The 20,260-nt window shown below is 41.5% G+C and overlaps 1 protein-coding gene across 2 annotated transcripts in view; it reads left to right on the plus strand.

The window, feature by feature from the left end:
* Window positions 1–20,260, plus strand: part of LOC5514423 (proteasome adapter and scaffold protein ECM29) — a 38,287-nt gene that overhangs the window by 3,430 nt on the left and 14,597 nt on the right. The window contains exons 4-38 of one of the 2 annotated variants that reach the window (XM_048728739.1): window positions 533–559; window positions 756–874; window positions 1,025–1,174; window positions 1,354–1,615; window positions 1,700–1,797; window positions 2,087–2,128; window positions 2,581–2,659; window positions 2,753–2,866; window positions 4,381–4,545; window positions 5,486–5,535; window positions 5,669–5,735; window positions 5,834–5,956; window positions 6,156–6,259; window positions 6,555–6,687; window positions 6,878–6,961; window positions 7,320–7,449; window positions 9,846–9,911; window positions 11,053–11,156; window positions 12,169–12,300; window positions 12,933–13,116; window positions 13,694–13,807; window positions 14,338–14,423; window positions 15,102–15,203; window positions 15,503–15,703; window positions 15,827–15,886; window positions 15,966–16,020; window positions 16,563–16,677; window positions 17,327–17,395; window positions 17,600–17,717; window positions 17,789–17,877; window positions 18,674–18,755; window positions 18,950–19,029; window positions 19,521–19,626; window positions 19,856–19,903; window positions 20,071–20,192. In XM_048728739.1, coding sequence (XP_048584696.1) covers window positions 533–559; window positions 756–874; window positions 1,025–1,174; window positions 1,354–1,615; window positions 1,700–1,797; window positions 2,087–2,128; window positions 2,581–2,659; window positions 2,753–2,866; window positions 4,381–4,545; window positions 5,486–5,535; window positions 5,669–5,735; window positions 5,834–5,956; window positions 6,156–6,259; window positions 6,555–6,687; window positions 6,878–6,961; window positions 7,320–7,449; window positions 9,846–9,911; window positions 11,053–11,156; window positions 12,169–12,300; window positions 12,933–13,116; window positions 13,694–13,807; window positions 14,338–14,423; window positions 15,102–15,203; window positions 15,503–15,703; window positions 15,827–15,886; window positions 15,966–16,020; window positions 16,563–16,677; window positions 17,327–17,395; window positions 17,600–17,717; window positions 17,789–17,877; window positions 18,674–18,755; window positions 18,950–19,029; window positions 19,521–19,626; window positions 19,856–19,903; window positions 20,071–20,192 — 3,680 coding nt within the window. The remainder of the gene's footprint in view (window positions 1–532; window positions 560–755; window positions 875–1,024; window positions 1,175–1,353; window positions 1,616–1,699; window positions 1,798–2,086; window positions 2,129–2,580; window positions 2,660–2,752; window positions 2,867–4,380; window positions 4,546–5,485; window positions 5,536–5,668; window positions 5,736–5,833; window positions 5,957–6,155; window positions 6,260–6,554; window positions 6,688–6,877; window positions 6,962–7,319; window positions 7,450–9,845; window positions 9,912–11,052; window positions 11,157–12,168; window positions 12,301–12,932; window positions 13,117–13,693; window positions 13,808–14,337; window positions 14,424–15,101; window positions 15,204–15,502; window positions 15,704–15,826; window positions 15,887–15,965; window positions 16,021–16,562; window positions 16,678–17,326; window positions 17,396–17,599; window positions 17,718–17,788; window positions 17,878–18,673; window positions 18,756–18,949; window positions 19,030–19,520; window positions 19,627–19,855; window positions 19,904–20,070; window positions 20,193–20,260) is intronic. The other variant, XM_048728742.1, reaches the window with a different exon arrangement.

Here is a 20,260-nt window from a genome sequence, read left to right on the forward strand (position 1 = left end):
TGTGGTGTGGGTAAACATGTCATGTGGTGTGTGTAGACATGTCATGTGGTGTGGGTGGGACATGTCATGTGGTGTGGGTAGACATGTCATGTGGTGTGGGTAGACATGTCATGTGGTGTGGGTAGACATGTCATGTGGTGTGGGTAAACATGTCATGTGGTGTGGGTAGACATGTCATGTGGTGTGGGTAGACATGTCATGTGGTGTGGGTAGACATGTCATGTGGTGTGGGTAGACATGTCATGTGGTGTGGGTAGACATGTCATGTGGTGTGGGTAGACATGTCATGTGGTGTGGGTGGGACATGTCATGTGGTGTTGGTGGGACATGTCATGTGGTGTGGGTGGGACATGTCATGTGGTGTGGGTGGGACATGTTATGTGGTGAGGGTAGACATGTCATGTGGAGTGGGTAGACATGCCATGTGGTGTGGGTAGACATGTCAATAGCTCCCCACTCCCCCACCCTTATAAAAAAGAATAATGGCTCTGTTACCAACCTTACACTTGACACTTAATTATTTTGTTGATAGAATACTGAGGTCCCAGCCTTTGTCCATGTAAGTTATAACTGAACTTACTCAATTATTGTTTATGTGTGAACAGTGTCACATCTTAATGTCAAATATTGATTTTCAAGTATTAAATTTAAAAAAAATTAAAGCTTAATGATCGAACAATAAGACACTGAACACTATTTACTTTGTTGATAATACAAAATAGTAAATGTATTCTCAATACAGTTTTTTTTGTTAGAACTTTACCATTCTATATCTACGTATGGGATTCCCAAGGCTTGAAGTCACAAAACAAGTTGAGCTCGCTCCTTTGGTGGTTGAAAGCATCCAACAGAGGCCTACCCCTCAGCAAGATTGGTTAGTTTGGTATAGTTTTTCCTTTACACAAAATATGAGGGACACTAAAGTATCTCTTTTATAGAAAATTGTAGGAAGGATAATTATGTGAAAGATAACAATATTTAATTTTATAACTAAGTTACCATTTACTCATCATTTTGTCTTCAGTTTAGTTCAACTACTGCTACCTATTTTTGGCAAAATCAAGACTCCAGACAACATTGACAGGAAGGAAGAGATGTTTGAGTTTAGAAAGAAACAAGATGTTGCCAAGGTCATCCTGGACTTTGTACTTGATGTTTTGCTGTTACCATACAGGTGAGTGATTTTACCAAGCTCAACTTACAAAATAAGAGCCTTAAAAAGCAATTCTTAGCTTATCTTAGCATTTGAGGCTACCTCTTTTCAGTCTTTATTCTATACTAATGCGTAAAGTCAGTCTCCCCTGAAGCACTCAAAAGAGAGATTAATGTTAATTTCTCATTTCTACACAATAGCTCAGGACAGCAAGCAGGTTCTACAACAGCAAAAACTACAACACCCACAACTACTGCGACAGCTGCAAATTTGGTCTCCGATCAGGCAGATCCATTTGCTGCCGTTCCGTTGAGCAGCAGACCACAGTCGGCAGGAAGCTCTGAGGGTATGAACAGTCAAGACGACGACGGTGGACAGAGTGGTCCTCCTCCAGGACTTAGCACTGCAGCAGTCAAGAGAGTCCTTGGAGATGCAACTCTTGAAGGAGATAAATTGGAAGAAGTAAGTTCTTTATGTACCTGATTATTTTTATTGAATCTTTAAAATAAATATTTACCCTTTGTTGTGTTTACATTTTTTGTCCAGGTCAAGCTTGGAATACTGCAGTTTCTTGCCCAAGATGTCTTCATGGAAAGTGAAATTATTTGTCACTTTGTTATTGCTACCGGAGACTCCAGACACAGGTACAATAGGGGAATTGCCAGAAGAGATCATATGACCCTTAGGTTGGCAAATGCAACCAAAATAAACAAAGAAATAACTAAGAATGACAAACAAATAAAATAAAATAAAAGCCCCCAAAAAGCTTTCTGTCATAATCATAAAATAATGTGCTTTAATTGTTCCTATCTGGCAACAAAAGGACTAAGCTTGCGCTGGTTCGCCACCTAAAATGTCACATGATCTCTTGGCTCCCCTATTTACAATGCTTGAGCTCTGACCCAATAGTGTATTTCTCTACTTTTGTTTTAGTATTGGAGACTTTGCAGAGCATGAACTGAAACGCATTTCAAGGTGAGAAATGTTGTGAGTTTAGCATTCTCAAGTATACACCTTTTTAAAAAAAAACGTTGTCAGTGTAAATGGCAAAAAAGGCATTTCTACGACCAAAAGGACAAATGGATCCCAAAATATTTGTTCCAAATTGAGAATAAAACATATGGCTATCCATTAATATAATGGTTCTGACATTGCTTAAGTTTATTTATAACATTTATTTTAAAAAATAGTTGCTACCCATAGACACCTTTCAGTCATGTAACTGCCATTTGTAAAATAGCCATTTGCCGTTCGCACTGACAACCTTTATTGAAACAGGTATATACAAGATATACAGGTGTATTCAGGATCTGTATGTTTGAAGTGCAACTATATAAAGTTATAGAGTTTTGTATTCTTACTCAGAAAAATTATACTTTTTGTTACACTTAATATTTTTCATACTAAAAAAATCCTCTATATTTCAGTTCAACTGATTGGGAAAAGGCAGAAGTGGTGAACAAAATGTTCACAATTTTTCTGGGAAATGCTGCTTCAACTAAACAGGTATATTTTATGTATTCATTTATGTATTCATTTATGTATTCATTTATGTATTCATTAGTCAGCTCATATGAGCTTTTTGGTCAATCTTTTCAGGGCTTGAATCCTGAACACGTGCGATCACCTGCAGGCATTCGTGTCAAACAAAGAATATTTCCATATCTACTAAGATCACGGCGAGCGGCAAGCCAGTTTCCAGCCTGTTTGCAGGTGAGATAGAACTTGTTCAGTTATTTGCTTTCATACCTATACATGACTGTCACTATCATCACCATTGTCGTCATCATCATCTGTACAACCCTTTAAGTGCCACCCATGACATTCTCATAGAAACGCATAGATAGTGATTATAATAATTTCAGCATTGTCATCATCATTACTTAACCATCACCATCATCATTATAACCACTACCTCTATCATTACTTCTACCTTCACCATCATTACTACCATGGCTGCCTCCAGCACTATCTCAAACATTATCATCACGATTGTCTACACCACCATCACCACCATGGCTATCTCCAGCACTATCTCAAACATTATCATCACGATTGTCTACACCATCATCACCACCATGGCTATCTCCAGCACTATCTCGAACATTATCATCACGATTGTCTACACCACCATCACCACCATGGCTATCTCCAGCACTATCTCAAACATTACCATCACGATTGTCTACACCACCATCACCACCATGGCTATCTCCAGCACTATCTCAAACATTATCATCACGATTGTCTACATCACCATCACCACCATGGCTATCTCCAACACTATCTCAAACATTATTATCACGATTGTCTACACCATCATCACCACCATGGCTATCTCCAGCACTATCTCAAACATTATTATCACGATTGTCTACATCACCATCACCACCATGGCTATCTCCAGCACTATCTCAAACATTATTAACACGATTGTCTACACCACCATCACCACCATGGCTATCTCTAGCACTATCTCAAACATTACCATCACAATTGTCTACATCACCAACACCACCATGGCTATCTCTAGCACTATCTCAAACATTATTATCACGATTGTCTACACCACCATCACCACCATGGCTATCTCCAGCACTATCCCCAGCACTATCCCCACCACCTCTATCATCATCACTTCAAGCTTCACACCCTACATCTACAGCAAAAAAAATAACATCGCTGCCACAGCCATCATCACCACTGGGTCAGTACGCAGCTCTTACAAGCTGCAATTTGATTGGGCAAATGAACAATATCCGCACCTCGACACAAAGAACGAGAAGAATAGAGACAAAAGAACTCCTTTGCAGAACAAAGATAATAGGAGACAAAGCAGCTGCGTACTTACTCTCACCACCACCACTTTTACCCCCATCTTAAAGCAAAATCCTCCACAGTCTTCACCACCGTTACTTCATCATCATTACCACCCCCACAATAATTAACACAACCACAATCTTTACTGTCATCGCAACAATCACCATCGTGACCATTGCCATAGTAACCACCTCTTCCCCATCTTTATCATCACCCCCAAAATAATCACCATGACCCATATCATCACCATCATCACCATGACCATTATCACCAACCCAACAATAAACACCGTGACCCAAATCATAACCATTATCGTCACCACCACAATCACCATCACCACCATCACTTTCCTATTAGCACAAATCACTTTAATTATATGGACGTAATTGCTGTGTGTTTTTTCCCAGGTGGTGTTTGATAGCCTGTTTGGAGCCAACCCAAACAGCAAGCTGCGTGTCAATGCAGTGCAGTTCGTGCACCACATTTGTCTGTTTGGCACGGATCAGGTCCTCAAGGCCATAGGCGCGGTCATACTCTCAGGCATGACCAAACTCATAGACCAGGAAAAAGAGGTAACGTAACCCTCAAGGCCATAGGTGCGGTCGTTCTCTCAGGCATGACCAAACTCATAGACCAGGAAAAAGAGGTAACGTAACCCTCAAGGCCATAGGTGCGGTCGTACTCTCAGGCATGACCAAACTCATAGACCAGGAAAAAGAGGTAACGTAACCCTCAAGGCCATAGGTGCGGTCGTACTCTCAGGCATGACCAAACTCATAGACCAGGAAAAGAGGTAACGTAACCCTGATGGCCATAGGCGCGGTCGTACTCTCAGGCATGACCAAACTCATAGACCAGGAAAAAGAGGTATCCTAACCCCAAGGCCATAGGTGTGGTCGTACTCTAGGGCATGACCAAACTCATAGACCAGGAAAAAGAGGTAACGTAGCCCTGATGGCCATAGCTGCGGTCGTACTCTCGGGCATGACCAAACTCATAGACCAGGAAAAAGAGGTATCCTAACCCTCAAGGCCATAGGTGCGGTCGTACTCTCGGGCATGACCAAACTCATAGACCAGGAAAAAGAGGTATCCTAAACCGCAGTGCAAACAGCACCAACAACAGCTAGCACTGCTGACACTCCCCCAACCATAAATCTAAGGAAATGAGGGCCAACTACTTGATAGCACTTTTCCACATGGACTGCTGATAGCGCCGCATGGCTGAGCCCACCCGCAACGCTGCCACTGTTTGCGTTGGGTTTAAGAAGTTGTGGTATAACTAAAAAGACTGCAAGTTGTAGGAAAACTAGATGTTCTACGAAGACGTGGTGGAATCAGGGAAATATATTGACACAAGGTTAAAAGATTTACGCCTCTGTGAGAACAGAGAACAGCTTCTCTGGAAAACGTTCTGGGAAACTTGTTAAACATACTATTTCATTCTTGTGTTGCTATATGTTTTTATTTCAATAATGATTATTTTTGAATATAAATTGTTTTGTTTTGTTAGAACGCAAAGCTTCGAAGTCTGGCATATGTGGCAATTGGGAAACTGGCAAGGTCAGTGGTATCCTTATTAAAGACCTTCAGCGGGTGATTAAAGTTCCCCAATATCAAAGTGCCTCCCTGGAGCCTATGAATAGTAATGATGCAATAGTAACAATATGTTTTAAAACATTGCATCTTTTAATAGGAGGCTGCCCTCTTTATTTGCTGGTAATATTGCTCTGGTTCAGAAACTATTTGATGCCATTTGTGAGGTGGGTGTATCTTCTTTTACTAAGATGACAAATTCATATCTGACAAAACATTATTTATTAACAGGCTGAGTTTTCATTTGTGGTACTTTTGTTCTTAGGAAAGTGAGGACACACGTCTCGCCGTTCAGGAAGCCTTGTCGATGATGGCTCCTGCCTACAAGGACTCCCAAGGGACCATCAAAACCATGATAGAAACACTCATCCTTAAAAACGTGGAAAAGGTACTCACTTAGATGTGCACAAACGAGTGGCCATCAAACCAACAATAGACAAGAATACTCTTGGGACTTACAGTAGCAAAGTGACGCTCATGAGAGAATCATAGGGATATCAGAATGCGGTCGGAAAGTTCTATTTAGATTATTATTGTGTTTGTATGGTGTAGCGACACCATGTGACTAAATCGTCATATCTCTGTAGACAACTCCACAGTCTCGACTCGTCGCCGTCCAGTTCGCCAACAAGGTCTTTTCCGTCACTCACATTCCTTCCCGTTATGTGTGCATGCTGGTCTCTGCAGACATGTGAGTTGCCCTATACTTATCAATTCTGCTCAAGATTTCCGCTGAAGATTTAAATCTTATGAAGGCTGGTTCCCCAATACAAGAACATACTTCTACTTCTCCTTGTGCTTGCGTTTGACCGGTTATGGTCAAAACATTCCTCGAACTCTTCATGTGTTATACGTTTGCAGATCAATAGAAGAAGATTTTCAAATGTCTATAAACCTCTCCGGATCTAACAGGAGATAACACCATAAAAAATGCAAAATATTTGGTGAAGGCTGAGTTACACCCGCTAAGGATTTTTTTTTTACAGAAAAGACGATGTACGCGAGGAAGCCAGGCGAGGTTTGCACCTCGGTAAGGATCTGCGACCGTTTGCCAAGGAATCCAGCTCAGTTGTACAGCTACCACCTTTTGAGGACATGGTCAGATTCGTCTCTGAGAAGGTATTTTTCGATCTCTAAAAAAAGCTGTAATAAAATTCCAGGGATGATTGTATCCTTTTGATGAGAACTTTTTTGATGGGAAATATCTGCTATCCACACGTGAACTTTGTGAATTTGTCACCTTTTGCCATCTTTTTACATAGATGCCCATGTAAACATGGCCTTGCTTGAAATATTTTCTGCTCCACAGGCGACAGAGAGATTGAACAATGCATCTGCCAGTTATGTGGTTGGTCACAAGAAGTTGGCCTTCAGCCCTGAGGTTTTTAGACAGGTGACTATAATGGAAATATTTGACCTTTTGTACATAAAAGACGTGGTATGCTTTCTTTACTAGATATCCTCCCAACACTAATTAGTTTGTGTATTGTTTTAAAAAGACTCTTGATCGGATAGTGTGAAGAATGTTTTCACTGCCGCAAAATCAACATTCAATCTGAGATTTACTATCGAAATCTATTTGAGTCACTCCATCCTACAAGAAAAACGACTCCCATTCTATCGCTATAGTATAATACAATGGATTATTATTTTTTTTCCAAAAATACTACATATTTCAACATTCAAGTAAAAACCAACTGAACAGTTGGCGCAAGCTGGATCCAGTCTCTGACAATTACACGTGTCCACAGGTAGCCCAGTACTTGAGGCGTTGTCTGTCTCACAGCGCTGGCGTGACAGAGGAACACGAGATAAAGAACGAGGCCCTTGTGCCGATCTCGCAGTACCTTCTGGGATTGCTGGATCGGTACGAGCAGCAAGGTGAAGGCTGGACGGTTCAAAATCATTGCTCTTGACTTGTGGATTCGTATTTAAGTAAATAATTGTTGTTGTTGAGCTGGCGTGACACAAAAGTGTAATACGAATAGCACAAACGTCGCTAAAGAAAATGTTGCATGTTGCTGCTTGGTGTTGTAAGATGTTGCTGTGTTTGTACAACATGTTGCATGTTGCTGCTTAGTGTTGGAAGATGTTGCTGTGTTTGTACAACATGTTGCATGTTGCCGCTTAGTGTTGGAAGATGTTGCTGTGTTTGTACAACATGTTGCATGTTGCCGTTTGTTGTTGGAAGATGTTGCTGTGTTTGTACGACATGTTGTATGTTGCGGCTTAGTGTTGTAAGATGTTGCTGTGTTTGTACGACATGTTGCATGTTGCTGCTTAGTGTTGTAAGATGTTGCTGTGTTTGTACAACATATTGCATGTTGCTGCTTAGTGTTGTAAGATGTTTCTGGGTTTGTACAACATGTTGCATGTTGCTGCTTAGTGTTGGAAGATGTTGTTGTGTTTGTACAACATGTTGCTGCTTGGTGTTGGAAGATGTTGCTGTGTTTGTACAACATGTTGCTGCTTAGTGTTGGAAGATGTTGTTGTGTTTGTACAACATGTTGCTGCTTGGTGTTGGAAGATGTTGCTGTGTTTGTACAGCATGTTGCATGTTGCTGCTTGGTGTTGGAAGATGTTGCTGTGTTTGTACAACATGTTGCATGTTGCTGCTTAGTGTTGGAAGATGTTGTTGTGTTTGTACAACATGTTGCTGCTTGGTGTTGGAAGATGTTGCTGTGTTTGTACAACATGTTGCTGCTTAGTGTTGGAAGATGTTGTTGTGTTTGTACAACATGTTGCTGCTTGGTGTTGGAAGATGTTGCTGTGTTTGTACAACATGTTGCATGTTGCTGCTTGGTGTTGGAAGATGTTGCTGTGTTTGTACGACATGTTGCATGTTGCTGCTTGGTGTTGTAAGATGTTGCTGTGTTTGTACAACATGTTGCATGATGCTGCTTAGTCGTGCGTGGTCTTTTGACGATCTTGTCGTGCTGTTTGAACACTGCTGGAAGACGATTTTGTGTTTGTACACCATATTGTATCACCATGATGTAGCTGCTTAGTGCTGAAAGATGTTGCTGTGTTTGTACAACATGTTGCATGTTGCTGCTTAGTGTTGGAAGATGTTGCTGTGTTTGTACAACATGTTGCATGTTGCTGCTTAGTGTTGGAAGATGTTGCTGTGTTTGTACAACATGTTGCATGTTGCTGCTTAGTGTTGGAAGATGTTGCTGTGTTTGTACAACATGCTGCTGCTTAGTGTTGGAAGATGTTGCTGTGTTTGTACAACATGTTGCATGTTGCTGCTTAGTGTTGGAAGATGTTGCTGTGTTTGTACAACATGTTGCATGTTGCTGCTTAGTGTTGTAAGATGTTGCTGTGTTTGTACAACATGTTGCATGTTGCTGCTTAGTGTTGGAAGATGTTGCTGTGTTTGTACAACATGTTGCATGTTGCTGCTTAGTGTTGGAAGATGTTGCTGTGTTTGTACAACATGTTGCTGCTTGGTGTTGGAAGATGTTGCTGTGTTTGTACAACATGTTGCATGTTGCTGCTTGGTGTTGTAAGATGTTGCTGTGTTTGTACAACATGTTGCTGCTTAGTGTTGGGAGATGTTGCTGTGTTTGTACAACATGTTGCATGTTGCTGCTTAGTGTTGGAAGATGTTGCTGTGTTTGTACAACATGTTGCATGTTGCTGTTTGGTGTTGGGAGATGTTGCTGTGTTTGTACAACATGTTGCATGTTGCTGCTTAGTGTTGGAAGATGTTGCTGTGTTTGTACAACATGTTGCATGTTGCCGTTTGTTGTTGGAAGATGTTGCTGTGTTTGTACAACATGTTGCATGTTGCTGCTTGGTGTTGGAAGAGGTTGCTGTGTTTGTACAACATGTTGCATGTTGCTGTTTGGTGTTGTAAGATGTTGCTGTGTTTGTACAACATGTTGCATGATGCTGCTTAGTACTGCGTGGTCTTTTGACGATCTTGTCGTGCTGTTTGAACACTGCTGGAAGACGATTTTGTGTTTGTACACCATATTGTATCACCATGATGTAGCTGCTTAGTGCTGCAAGATGTTGCAGGGTTTATTGTACACAATGCCTTAAAATACCATGTAGTGTTGGAAGATGTTGCTGTGCTGTTTCAGCTCATTGTTTGAACATGTTGTGTTGTTTGAAACCATGTTGCATGATGCTGTAAGGTTTTGGAAGAAGTTGTGCTGTTTGAACTCGGTACCATGTGACTCTTCCATTTCCTTTTAACCATAAACAACAGTGACTGCTGATCATATACCACAATGACTCAACCTTTTTATTTTCTTCCTCTTGCGCAGCGGTATCCTCCACCCCACTAGGGTTGTACCTCACATTGATGGAACAAGCACTGAACCCTATTGGAGGTAAATGCAATTCTAGACAATTCTAGTTATATGCCGGATGAAATTACTTTTTCTAAATTTATTACCATATGTGATTGCTTTACTGTGTCACTGTATAACTGTATAACACTGTATACTATATAAGTATAATCCAGGCTCTATTGTGTTACAATTGCTGTGTACGGTACTGCTATTGCACGTGTGCTTTTGGCCGCGTGAACCGTAGAAGCGATACCAAACAACTGCTTGTTTTTCATTTCAAACTGATTGTTTCTATGCAAATGAAACTGGGAATTTCCGTCTTTATGAGGACTTGCTTTCCTTCAGTCAAACACAAAACTACAAAAACAGGTCCAGCCGCGTAAGCCACGCATACTTTAACCGTTATGAACACACTACTCGCTAAATTGCCTTCTTTTGGAAAAATAAACAATGTAAAAACAACAACAACAACAACAACAAAGAAAAGGATCTCGGTCAGTCCGTCAAGGCAACGAATGGCAAAAGGCTCCTATTCACTTCGTGAAAGAGTTGTATGTAGCAATACTGCTAACAGCTGGGTCATCTACAAAATAGTCACCGTAATCTGAACTGAAGTTTTGATGCGTAATTTTTATAAGGCATTTTTTTCTAAAATTTTCGAAAGTTGATTTGTCGTTTTCGAGAGTTGATTATAATAGCGAGCGTGGTTTGTACCTTATAGTGTATTATTCACCATGTAAAGCAGTGCATTAATTAAAGACTGGTTCAGTTTTCCCTGTTTCTTGGAGACCTTATTTTTCTTCGACTGTGTGTCGTGTTCATTGGTTACTTTCCACCTGTGTGTTTATTGGTTCTTTTCCTCCTGAACGCTCATTGCTTTCTTTTCCGCTGTGCGATGATTGGTTCCTTTCCTCCTGAACGCTCATTGGCTCCTTTCCGCTGTGTGATGATTGGTTCCTTTCCTCCTGAGCGCTCATTGGATCCTTTCTGCTGTGTTCTGATTGGTTCCTTTCCTCCTGAGCGCTCATTGGATTCTTTGTGCTATGCGCTGATTAATTCACTTCCCCCTATTTGCTGATTGGTTCCTCTCCCCTATGTGCTCATTGGTTCCCTTATCCCTTAGCGCTCATTGGTTCCTTTTCTCCTGTGTGTTCATTGGTTCCCTTACCCTCCCTCTCAGGTGCTGATCTACACGCCGTAGCTCTCCGTGGATGCCTCGAAGTGATCGCCGCTGTACCGTCACGGATGGCTCCCGTCTATCATGACAAACTTGGCTGGATAAAGGTATCAAGAATGACACGAAGCGATGTTGTACTATTCACCGTTTCCCAAAATTAGCTGATTGGAATAGGCCCTTTTTTCTCTCTTCATATTTCGATAATATGACAATATGGCGACTGACAGCGACTATGATGGCACGGTGTTGTTGGTATAGACTGACAGGGCGTGTGGTGTAATTTGTACGCTGGGACGATTTTAGGAGACACAATTTAATATCAGACGTCGCGTCAAACTATGCCTGTGTAGATGTTGTGAATCTAAAGAAGATATTCCGGGAGCAGAATTGCCAAAACCTACCATTTTCTAGCTTTCATTCAACATCACATCAACATGTTTACGACGCCATGTTGAATTGCGTCCCCTCAAAACGTTCCACCATGCAGTTCGCTTATCAACTCTACCCAATCCCCTGCGCAACGTAAGAAAGGTGTATATTTTTGGCACCAGCCTAATCTGACCCCACCACTGAGCTGTAGCTCATCAGGTCTATCATAAAAGACATCTCTGTTATTTTCATTACCTTATTACATTTAATTTTCGCGTCACTTTAATTTCGCGATTTTCGCGATTTTAAAAGATTCGCAAAAATAAAGTGACGCGAAAATTAGGATGCGCGAAAATTAAGTGAGTATACAAGAAGCTTTTGGGGGAATATTGGCCATTTAATAAGCTTTATGGAAACACCTTGTCTATTTAGTCATCTAATGTACATATAGTACGGTAAGGGGTTGTGTTGGACTAGTTGTATTTATATATTTGTATTAAACTAAATTTATCCCACGCATCTTTTTGTTACAAATTGTTTCAGTTTTGAAGATTACAGCACATTTTAATTCCACTTGTTTTCCTTGGTTTTATTATTATTCCATAATCGCGAAAATTTGGTGATCTGGTTTCTACAAAAATAGGAAAATCACGAAAATAAAGTGTCGCGAAATATCGCCATCTCAAAATCGCGAAATTTTGACGTCGCGAAAATTAAGTGTAATAAGGTATGTGTATACTGTACTTGCAGACTTTCACCTACTCCAGTAAGCAAGAAGCACGAGAGTACGCGGGCCGGTTGCTAGCCATTGTCGTGTGCTCGCTCGGAGTGGAGGTGTTCTCCTCAGTGAGGTCGGAGTATACCGAGTCATTGAGCTCAATGGTAAGGATCACCTATGGATTTCCTCTGGAAACATTGATATACAGAGGAATCGTGTTTGCAGCCGTAAGTAAGGAACCCTCTAGAGTCCCGCTAGATCAGCCCATTGTTTGCGAAAATGTTTTACTTGGCTAAGTACTTAACTTTGGGGAAGAATATATTAGGTATTCAGGATGAATAGAAGTGTTTCTACCTCACATCTGATAATTCTGTTTTACAGCCAAATATGTAATCTCGCACAGCCCAGAATTCAAGATCCATCCTCCTTTTTAGAATAGTGCATAATGAAGCATAGTACATTTACGGGTTAAGTGGTTGATTGACTATGCGCCATTTCCGGAAAGAGAAAGATTTGTCGACTGAGGCGAAACCCCATCTTCGGCTGTAAAGTAATCGCTTTGTGGAAATGCCACCAGTGGGCTTTACCCCGGCTTACGAACCATTCCCAGAGAACACCTTTGTATTCAGCTCTGTTTTCATCATAATTCGTTCTACCAACTAAAAGAAGCTTTTGTGACGCAACTCACAGGTTCCTACACCGGGATATAGCCCATCAGTGATGTTAGCTGTTGTCATTTAGCAGTAGTATCATGTTACAGTAAATATTGTTGCGTTGTTGTCACTTCTTATCTCAGAACTTGGACACACAGCACGGCGCGGTCACTGCCCTGGGATTTCTTCTCGCGCGACACGTGTATCAGCAGCGCGTGGGCCGCGAGATGTCGCGCGTGGAGATGGAGGTGGAGGATATCGAGCTGATGGAGACAGATGACCCGCCCCCTAGCCCCCAGGACCTTGGCCGAGTCGTGACGCAGCTTGGTACGTCACATGACCAATTAGAACTTCGTCTTAAAAGACACATTCTTCTACTCAACGAAAAGCCAATCTTTTGAGAAATTTTCTTCTGAAAAAAGAAGTTCACTTCTTAGTAAGAAGTTCTCAAAACAATGAAGCAAAACTGCTTTTGCATAATGTTTGGAATTTGCCACGTAAAATTTAATTTTCCTTTTGCTTGCACCAAAATATTTCTTACACTAACATGATTTAGGCTAAGTTCAAACGTCGTATTATCCATGAGCCGTATTCAATGCAAATGCATTAAAAAAATCGAGTCGATTGCTTTATCTCTATTTGCATGCATTTGCATTGAATACGGCTCATGGATAATACGATGTTTGAACTTAGCCTTAGTCGTATGCGACCTGCCTACGACATGTCTTAGCCCTGAATTACACACTACTACTTTCGTCGCCAAACGTCCTAGCGGAGTCGTAGACTGGTTTACACTCTACGACTCGGCAAGTCGGATACGACTAAATCATACTGTCTAAATAAGCCTTTAGAAGGGTCTCTAAAAACTAGTTTTTTGCTATACTAAAATGCCTTTCTGATGCAGTTGGCCTGGCGAATAGTCACGCGCCCCCCTCTCTGTCATGTGTGGTGTGTGACGCAGTGGGCGAAATCGGACGGAACGGACCACTGCCTTTACCGGACGGACAAGAAAGCGAAGGTCATCAATCCTGCACAGTAACATGACTCTATTAGTATGATTCTGCATGCACAAGCACTATGAATACACGATTAGACGATGCCCCCGGATAGAAGCCGCACTATACGTATAGAAAAGATACAAACGCATGAACAACCGCTCACAGCCCTAGAAGTCCCTATGCTTGCTAGATATTTAGGGTGTTGTGACATTTCTCGTTACTTGGCGATCGGTTGTTAGGCGCGCGCGATCATCCGGGAAATTCACAACTTAAGGCGGGAAAATCGAATGGCGCACGTATAGAATAGATACAAACGCATGTCCAACCGCCCACCGTCCTAGAATGTCCCTATGCTGTATTGTAAGACCAATGTGAAGGAAACTCGAAGAAAAATATCTAAAAACTTGGTATTATACTTTATTTACTCAATTCTATGGAGAACATGACTATAGCTTACCCAAATCACCCGATGGAAATGAATGCTTTCTCAGAATTTGTATTTTACAAGAATGGCAAAATCACGAATATCTAACGGTTTTTTTATCTCTAGGTGAAAACAAGGAAAATGCAAGTGTCGACAAGCTTTCTGTTGTAAACAAACTGGTAGATTTGCTACAAAATGCTAAAGAAAACAAGGTGATAAGCACGACTTGAATATCTTAATACCGAACTCGTAGTTTCGGAATAAAAAAAATGTTTATAGTAATATATAAAGTATTTATATAGCACCCACATTAACAAGAAACTTAGGAACACGTTTCTAGTAAGCGTACATACGTTCAATGGGTGAAATTAATGATAGTGAAAAAGAAGAAATGTACTATCCATGTCACGAGAATGAACCCGTTTCGGCGGGGCTAGAGGCCCCAACACACAGGGCCGCACCGGGTTTGAATGTAAAACCCTTATCCCGCCTGGCAAAGACACATGACCATTCATACCACGTGACCAACAAATTCCCTTGCAGTCTAGTAAGAAAGGTTTTTGTGCGTTTGTGGAAACACGAAAGAAGTAGAGGGTTAGATGTTTTTATGACTACGCGCTACACGATACTGGCAGAAAAAATCGGCTATAACATACGTTGCCATTGATATCATTTTTCTTGTGGTGTCGCTGCCTCTTATCCAAGCAATGGGCACGCAAGGCAGAATGGGAAGGTACCCTTCCCAATGTCCTTAGCGGACTGTTAATCCTCCCATGATGCATAGCGCAGAGCTTTGTTTTACAGACCAGAGATGCTGAGGAAAGAGGCTGCACCATGTTCCCATTCAATATGCTCTTGTTTATTTTGTGTTCTACCTTTTTGTTTTCCAGGTGCAAGAACGCGCCGCTCGGGCCATCGGGTTCATTATGGTCGGTGACCCCAAGTTCACGCACCGCCAGAAGCTGATTGATGGTCTATGCGAGACCGCAAAGGTATTGTGTTGCGAAGAAAGACATAAATTAGGGCTAGGGCAAGGTTAGAACTTATTAAAGGGAATATTTGACAGCAAATAGGTTTTACTGCGGCCCTCACAAGCAACTATTTGATATTTGGATGTGAGGGCCTCGGCCGCGAGGGTGGCTTGATGGTTGATTGACACCTTGACACTAACCGCTGTATAAGCCATGCCGAATTTCTCAATTTTCACAGCAACAGCGTCGTGCCGGTGTGTTGTTTTCCCCGGAGTTTTAAATGATATTTTCTGGAAACATTGAAGCTTTCCCTTGTGTAGGTCCGTCAGATTGAGTTACAATTCACGGTTGGTGAAGCTTTGTCATGCGTGGGGGCTGGTAGCGAGTCCGAGGCAGCACGTGATCCCTGGACCCCGCGGCAAAATACCTGTCTGCCACAGGTAGACCATGAAGTTATGCAGCAACTCGTCAGTACCATCGTCAAAGAATACTCCAAGAACTCGAGACCTCACGCGAGACAGGTAAATATTCTAAGAACTCGAGACCTCACGAAAGAAGATCTCGACTTCTCGTAGCAGAGACTAATATAAAAAAAACTCGAGAACTTTTTGTTACTTATGTATTGTTGTTTATTGTATTTTCAGGCGTCTTGCGTTTGGTTGTTATCATTGGTTAAATATTCAGGACAGCACTCCGCAATTAAGGTAAAATTGACGATTTCTTCTTATAGAGACAGAAAGACAGATGGACATGATACTCTTTGTGTGCGTGTAAAATTTTCAGGAGAATCTCAAGCACATCCAAATGACATTCATGGACATGCTGGCCGAAACAGATGGTGAGTCTTGCATTTTGAATTTAGTTGTGATTTTTTGTGCAGGTTTTGTAATTTTTTAGCTTTCTTTCATTGTTTTTGCTTTGTTTTTCTTCCTCACTCATATTATAAATAGAAGTCTTTGCTCATGCTAGCCCTGAAGTCTTTTAACTTTTCTCAGGGTTACCATTTACTTAAAGCCGCATTATCACCAGTTTACTCCCGTTAAAAGTTAAAAGACAAAAGAATCTATTCGAATCCGAAATATTTAACAGGCCATCCGCTCTAAATTAGCAGTCACATCCTCAGAGAAACTTCCAATAGACACACGGCTTTCTATATTTTGAAATATTTTTCGTGTTTTCCGTTAAAAATCATCGGAGATTCTTACGTATTCGACCTGAAGTAAACTGGTAACAGTGCGGCTTCAATAGAGTAATGGTGACCGTGATTGGTCGCACGGTGAATCGTTATTGGCTGTGCTGATATTTTTTGGTTGGTCTGACCTTATTTGGCTTTTCTTACCGTATTTGGCGATTGGTTGACTATATTTGGTTACTATATAGATCTGACACAAGAGGTCGCCTCTAAAGGGCTTGGACTTGTCTATGAACTTGGCGGGGAAGAAAGAAGAGAAGAACTGGTCTCCCTACTCGTCGACACTCTTACCACTGGGCGAAGGTAAGCATCTCATTGCACCGACACTCGACCTTATCACGTGCTAATGTCGAGACCAGACGCACTTAATTTTCGTGTTTAGCCCTTTAGTGTTTATTTAGACTTCGCAATTTTTCATTCTAAGGGAGGTAAGGATTTTCACAGTGATACCTTTTTTGTTTTCATTCAAGCGAAACATAAAAGTTGTTCCCGCACATTAGATGACGGTGCGCTGTGTAATGTGTGCGATTTTTATAATTGATTTTTTTCGGATCCTGGAATACCAAATACCACAGATGCAGACCCGGCCAATTGCCGATTTATTTCGCTAACAATACTCTTTCACGGACGATTTACTTAAAACTCCCTTTGGGACATTCACATGTTTATCATGCGAAAGTTCCGTTTTAAAGACACCTTTCTATCTGTGATACTAATGTAACTTACATTGCCGATAATTTCAAAATAGCAATATTCGCGAACTCTAACTCCATATAAAGTTATGAAAAAATGTGTAGTATCTTCGACTCGTTTGAAAATAAAGGTGAGCCATGACAACTTTCATTAAAACTGTTTCAAATAGCATTTTTCTCGCGGCAGAAGAGACTAATTCAAAGTTAAATGCTCAAATGCTGTCAGGCAACTGACAGTTTATCCTCGTTTGTCTTTGCAGGCAAGCGAGGCAATTCTCAGAGGGGGATCAAGTGTTTGCCCCGGGCGAACTAGGGAAAGCACCGGAGGGGTATGTTTCTTTAGGATTATAAGAATCAATAATTGGGCTCCCCTCCCTTCTAAAAATAAATTTTATGTATACTTATCCGCTCCATGAATATCGTATTCCCTACGTTGGGGTGTTATTTTTACTGGGATCAAACATCAGTTCACATACTAACCATTTACGTACGCCTTGTACTGTAGTAAGCCTCTGTTATGTCTTTGTTTGCAGTGGCGGTTTATCGACATACAAAGAGCTCTGCTCATTGGCTAGCGACCTGAACCAGCCAGACCTGATTTACAAGTTTATGCATTTGGCCAATCATAACGCTTTGTGGAACTCGCGCAGGGTAACCGCTCCTTCAGGTCCCACATGACTAGCCACGTAGCTTGTTCACCGCTTGGTTCTTATGTTTTGCAGGGTGCAGCGTTCGGGTTTAGCTCCATAGCGTCCCATTCACGTGAGCAGCTTGAACCCTACCTACCAAACATTATTCCAAAGCTATACAGGTACAGAGGGATTTTTATCCTCTTAATTGTAATCAAAAAGTACTGTAGTGTCTTTATGAGTGAGCGCCGCCTATGTCAGACTATTGAATACGCGCGTCCTTCAAATAAGCGCCCACTTTTGAGTCAGCGTATGCGATCCCCACCTCCCCCCCCCCCCCCCCCTCAGGTACTTTTAAAATAAATATGAGCTAAGGGTGCTAAGAAGAGCAGTTACGTTTAATTTTTTTAATACCGCCTGCCTTGACCATTATTAAGCAATAGCCGAAGCAACAACATACCAGCGGCAACACCAGCGACAACACTAGCGGCAACAACTGCCTTCCTTGACCACTATTAAGCAATAGCCGAAGCAACAACATACCAGCGGCAACACCAGCGACAACACTAGCGGCAACAACTGCCTTCCTTGACCACAATTAAGCAATAGCCGAAGCAACAACATACCAGCGGCAACACCAGCGACAACACTAGCGGCAACAACTGCCTTCCTTGACCACTATTAAGCAATAGCCAAAGCAACAACATACCAGCGGCAACACCAGCGACAACACCAGCGGCAACACTAGCGCAACAACTGCCTTCCTTGACCACTATTAAGCAATAGCCGAAGCAACAACATACCAGCGGCAACACCAGCGACAACACCAGCGGCAACACTAGCGGCAACAACTGCCTGCCTTGACCATTATTAAGCAATAGCCAAAGCAACAACATACCAGCGGCAACACCAGCGACAACACTAGCGCAACAACTGATCTACTACTGCAACTATAACACATGATTATTATATTTGTAGATACCAATACGACCCAAATGGGCGAACGCAACAAGCCATGTCTAGTATTTGGGCCGCTTTGGTACCGGACGCCAAGGCCACGGTACGAATCTCTTTACATGAAAATCAAGTATGGTAGTCATTTTATTATGCAAATCAAATAAAGTGGTCTTTTAAGTATAGTTATCAAACATAGGAAGAGGTTGAATCAGACATGAATATGGGGATCTCGAATTCGCCTTAAAAAATGCAAGATTTTTGAAAATACTCTAAAATATTTTTTTATGTTTTTCGTAGGTCGACAAATATATCAAAGAAATCCTCCAAGATCTTGTGGAAAACTTGAACAGCAACTTATGGAGACTTCGTCAGTCAAGGTAACTCTCAATCTTCAAAGTGTTGACCCAGCATTTGGCTGAAAAAAGCTATGTCCAAAATCTATGTTCTTCTGTCTTTCTCTGAGTTTTTAGAAATTGTTTTTGCAAGGACTCAATGTGTATGTTCGACTTATTGTACAGTATAAAAATAGTTCCCATAGTTCTCTATTCCTTCCAAACTTAATATATCAGGTTATAATATGTTTGTTATTTCCATAATCGCACTTCGGTAACTTGGCACAGCCAAGTCGATCAGCCACTCCTTTTTTTATTGTTAATATTTGAAAGTACTATGGTTTATTTGCAAGAAAACTTCAAAATGATAATCTACAAATGAAGTCTGATACTTTATAGACGATATTTGATTAAAGTTATCTTGATTACTCACTTTAATAAGCCGATGGAAATGGATGCTTTGTGTTTCTGGGTATTGAGCGGGAGCACAAAACGGCAGCCTCCTTTAACTGGAGTATTTGAACCTTTACCGATAGCTGCATGGCTCTGAGTGACCTCTTGAGTGGTAGATCCGCCGAGGACGTACTTGACTTCCTTCCTCAGCTGTGGGAGCGATCTCTCCGTGCCAGAGATGACATTAAGGTATAATACATGTAAACGTGACATGTCCACACCTAGTACGTCCACAAGCGGGTCATTTCGTCCACATATAGTTATTTTTTTGATCACAACTATAGCCTGACAGAATAGGTGTTTCATATAGAAAAAAAATGTGCTGTATCGGTTGTTCTGATACTTGAGGTATTACCAGTAATGAGTTTGAATATCAGGGAAATCTACGAATTAGGTGTATTGACTATTCTCTATTTAGGAAACTGTTCGACTTGCCGCGGACTCGGCCTGCAGAAAGCTTAGCAAGGTATTGTAGCCCCTTTTTAAATCACATTGACCCTAACTGTGAATTCTCATTGGTTTAGCCGTTCTATGATAGCAGCTCTCGACCAATGAGAGCGCGCCATCATTCGCATTCACTGCACAGACTGCACAGACTTTGCCAAGGTTATAACGAGTGTTCTACATTTGCAGATTACCATTCAGATCTGTGATGTAAATCGAGGCAAGCTCGGAGAGAAGGGCATCTCAACTGTCCTTCCCACATTACTTCACACCGGACTGACTAGCGGCGCTGAGGAGGTCCGATCTATTGCGTAAGTTCCTTCCCTCTTACTCACGTGACAATCTATGACGTCATAACACTACTGTACACTCTACTATG

The sequence above is a fragment of the Nematostella vectensis genome, chromosome 1 (assembly GCF_932526225.1).
Source record: "Nematostella vectensis chromosome 1, jaNemVect1.1, whole genome shotgun sequence".
NCBI lineage: Eukaryota > Metazoa > Cnidaria > Anthozoa > Actiniaria > Edwardsiidae > Nematostella > Nematostella vectensis.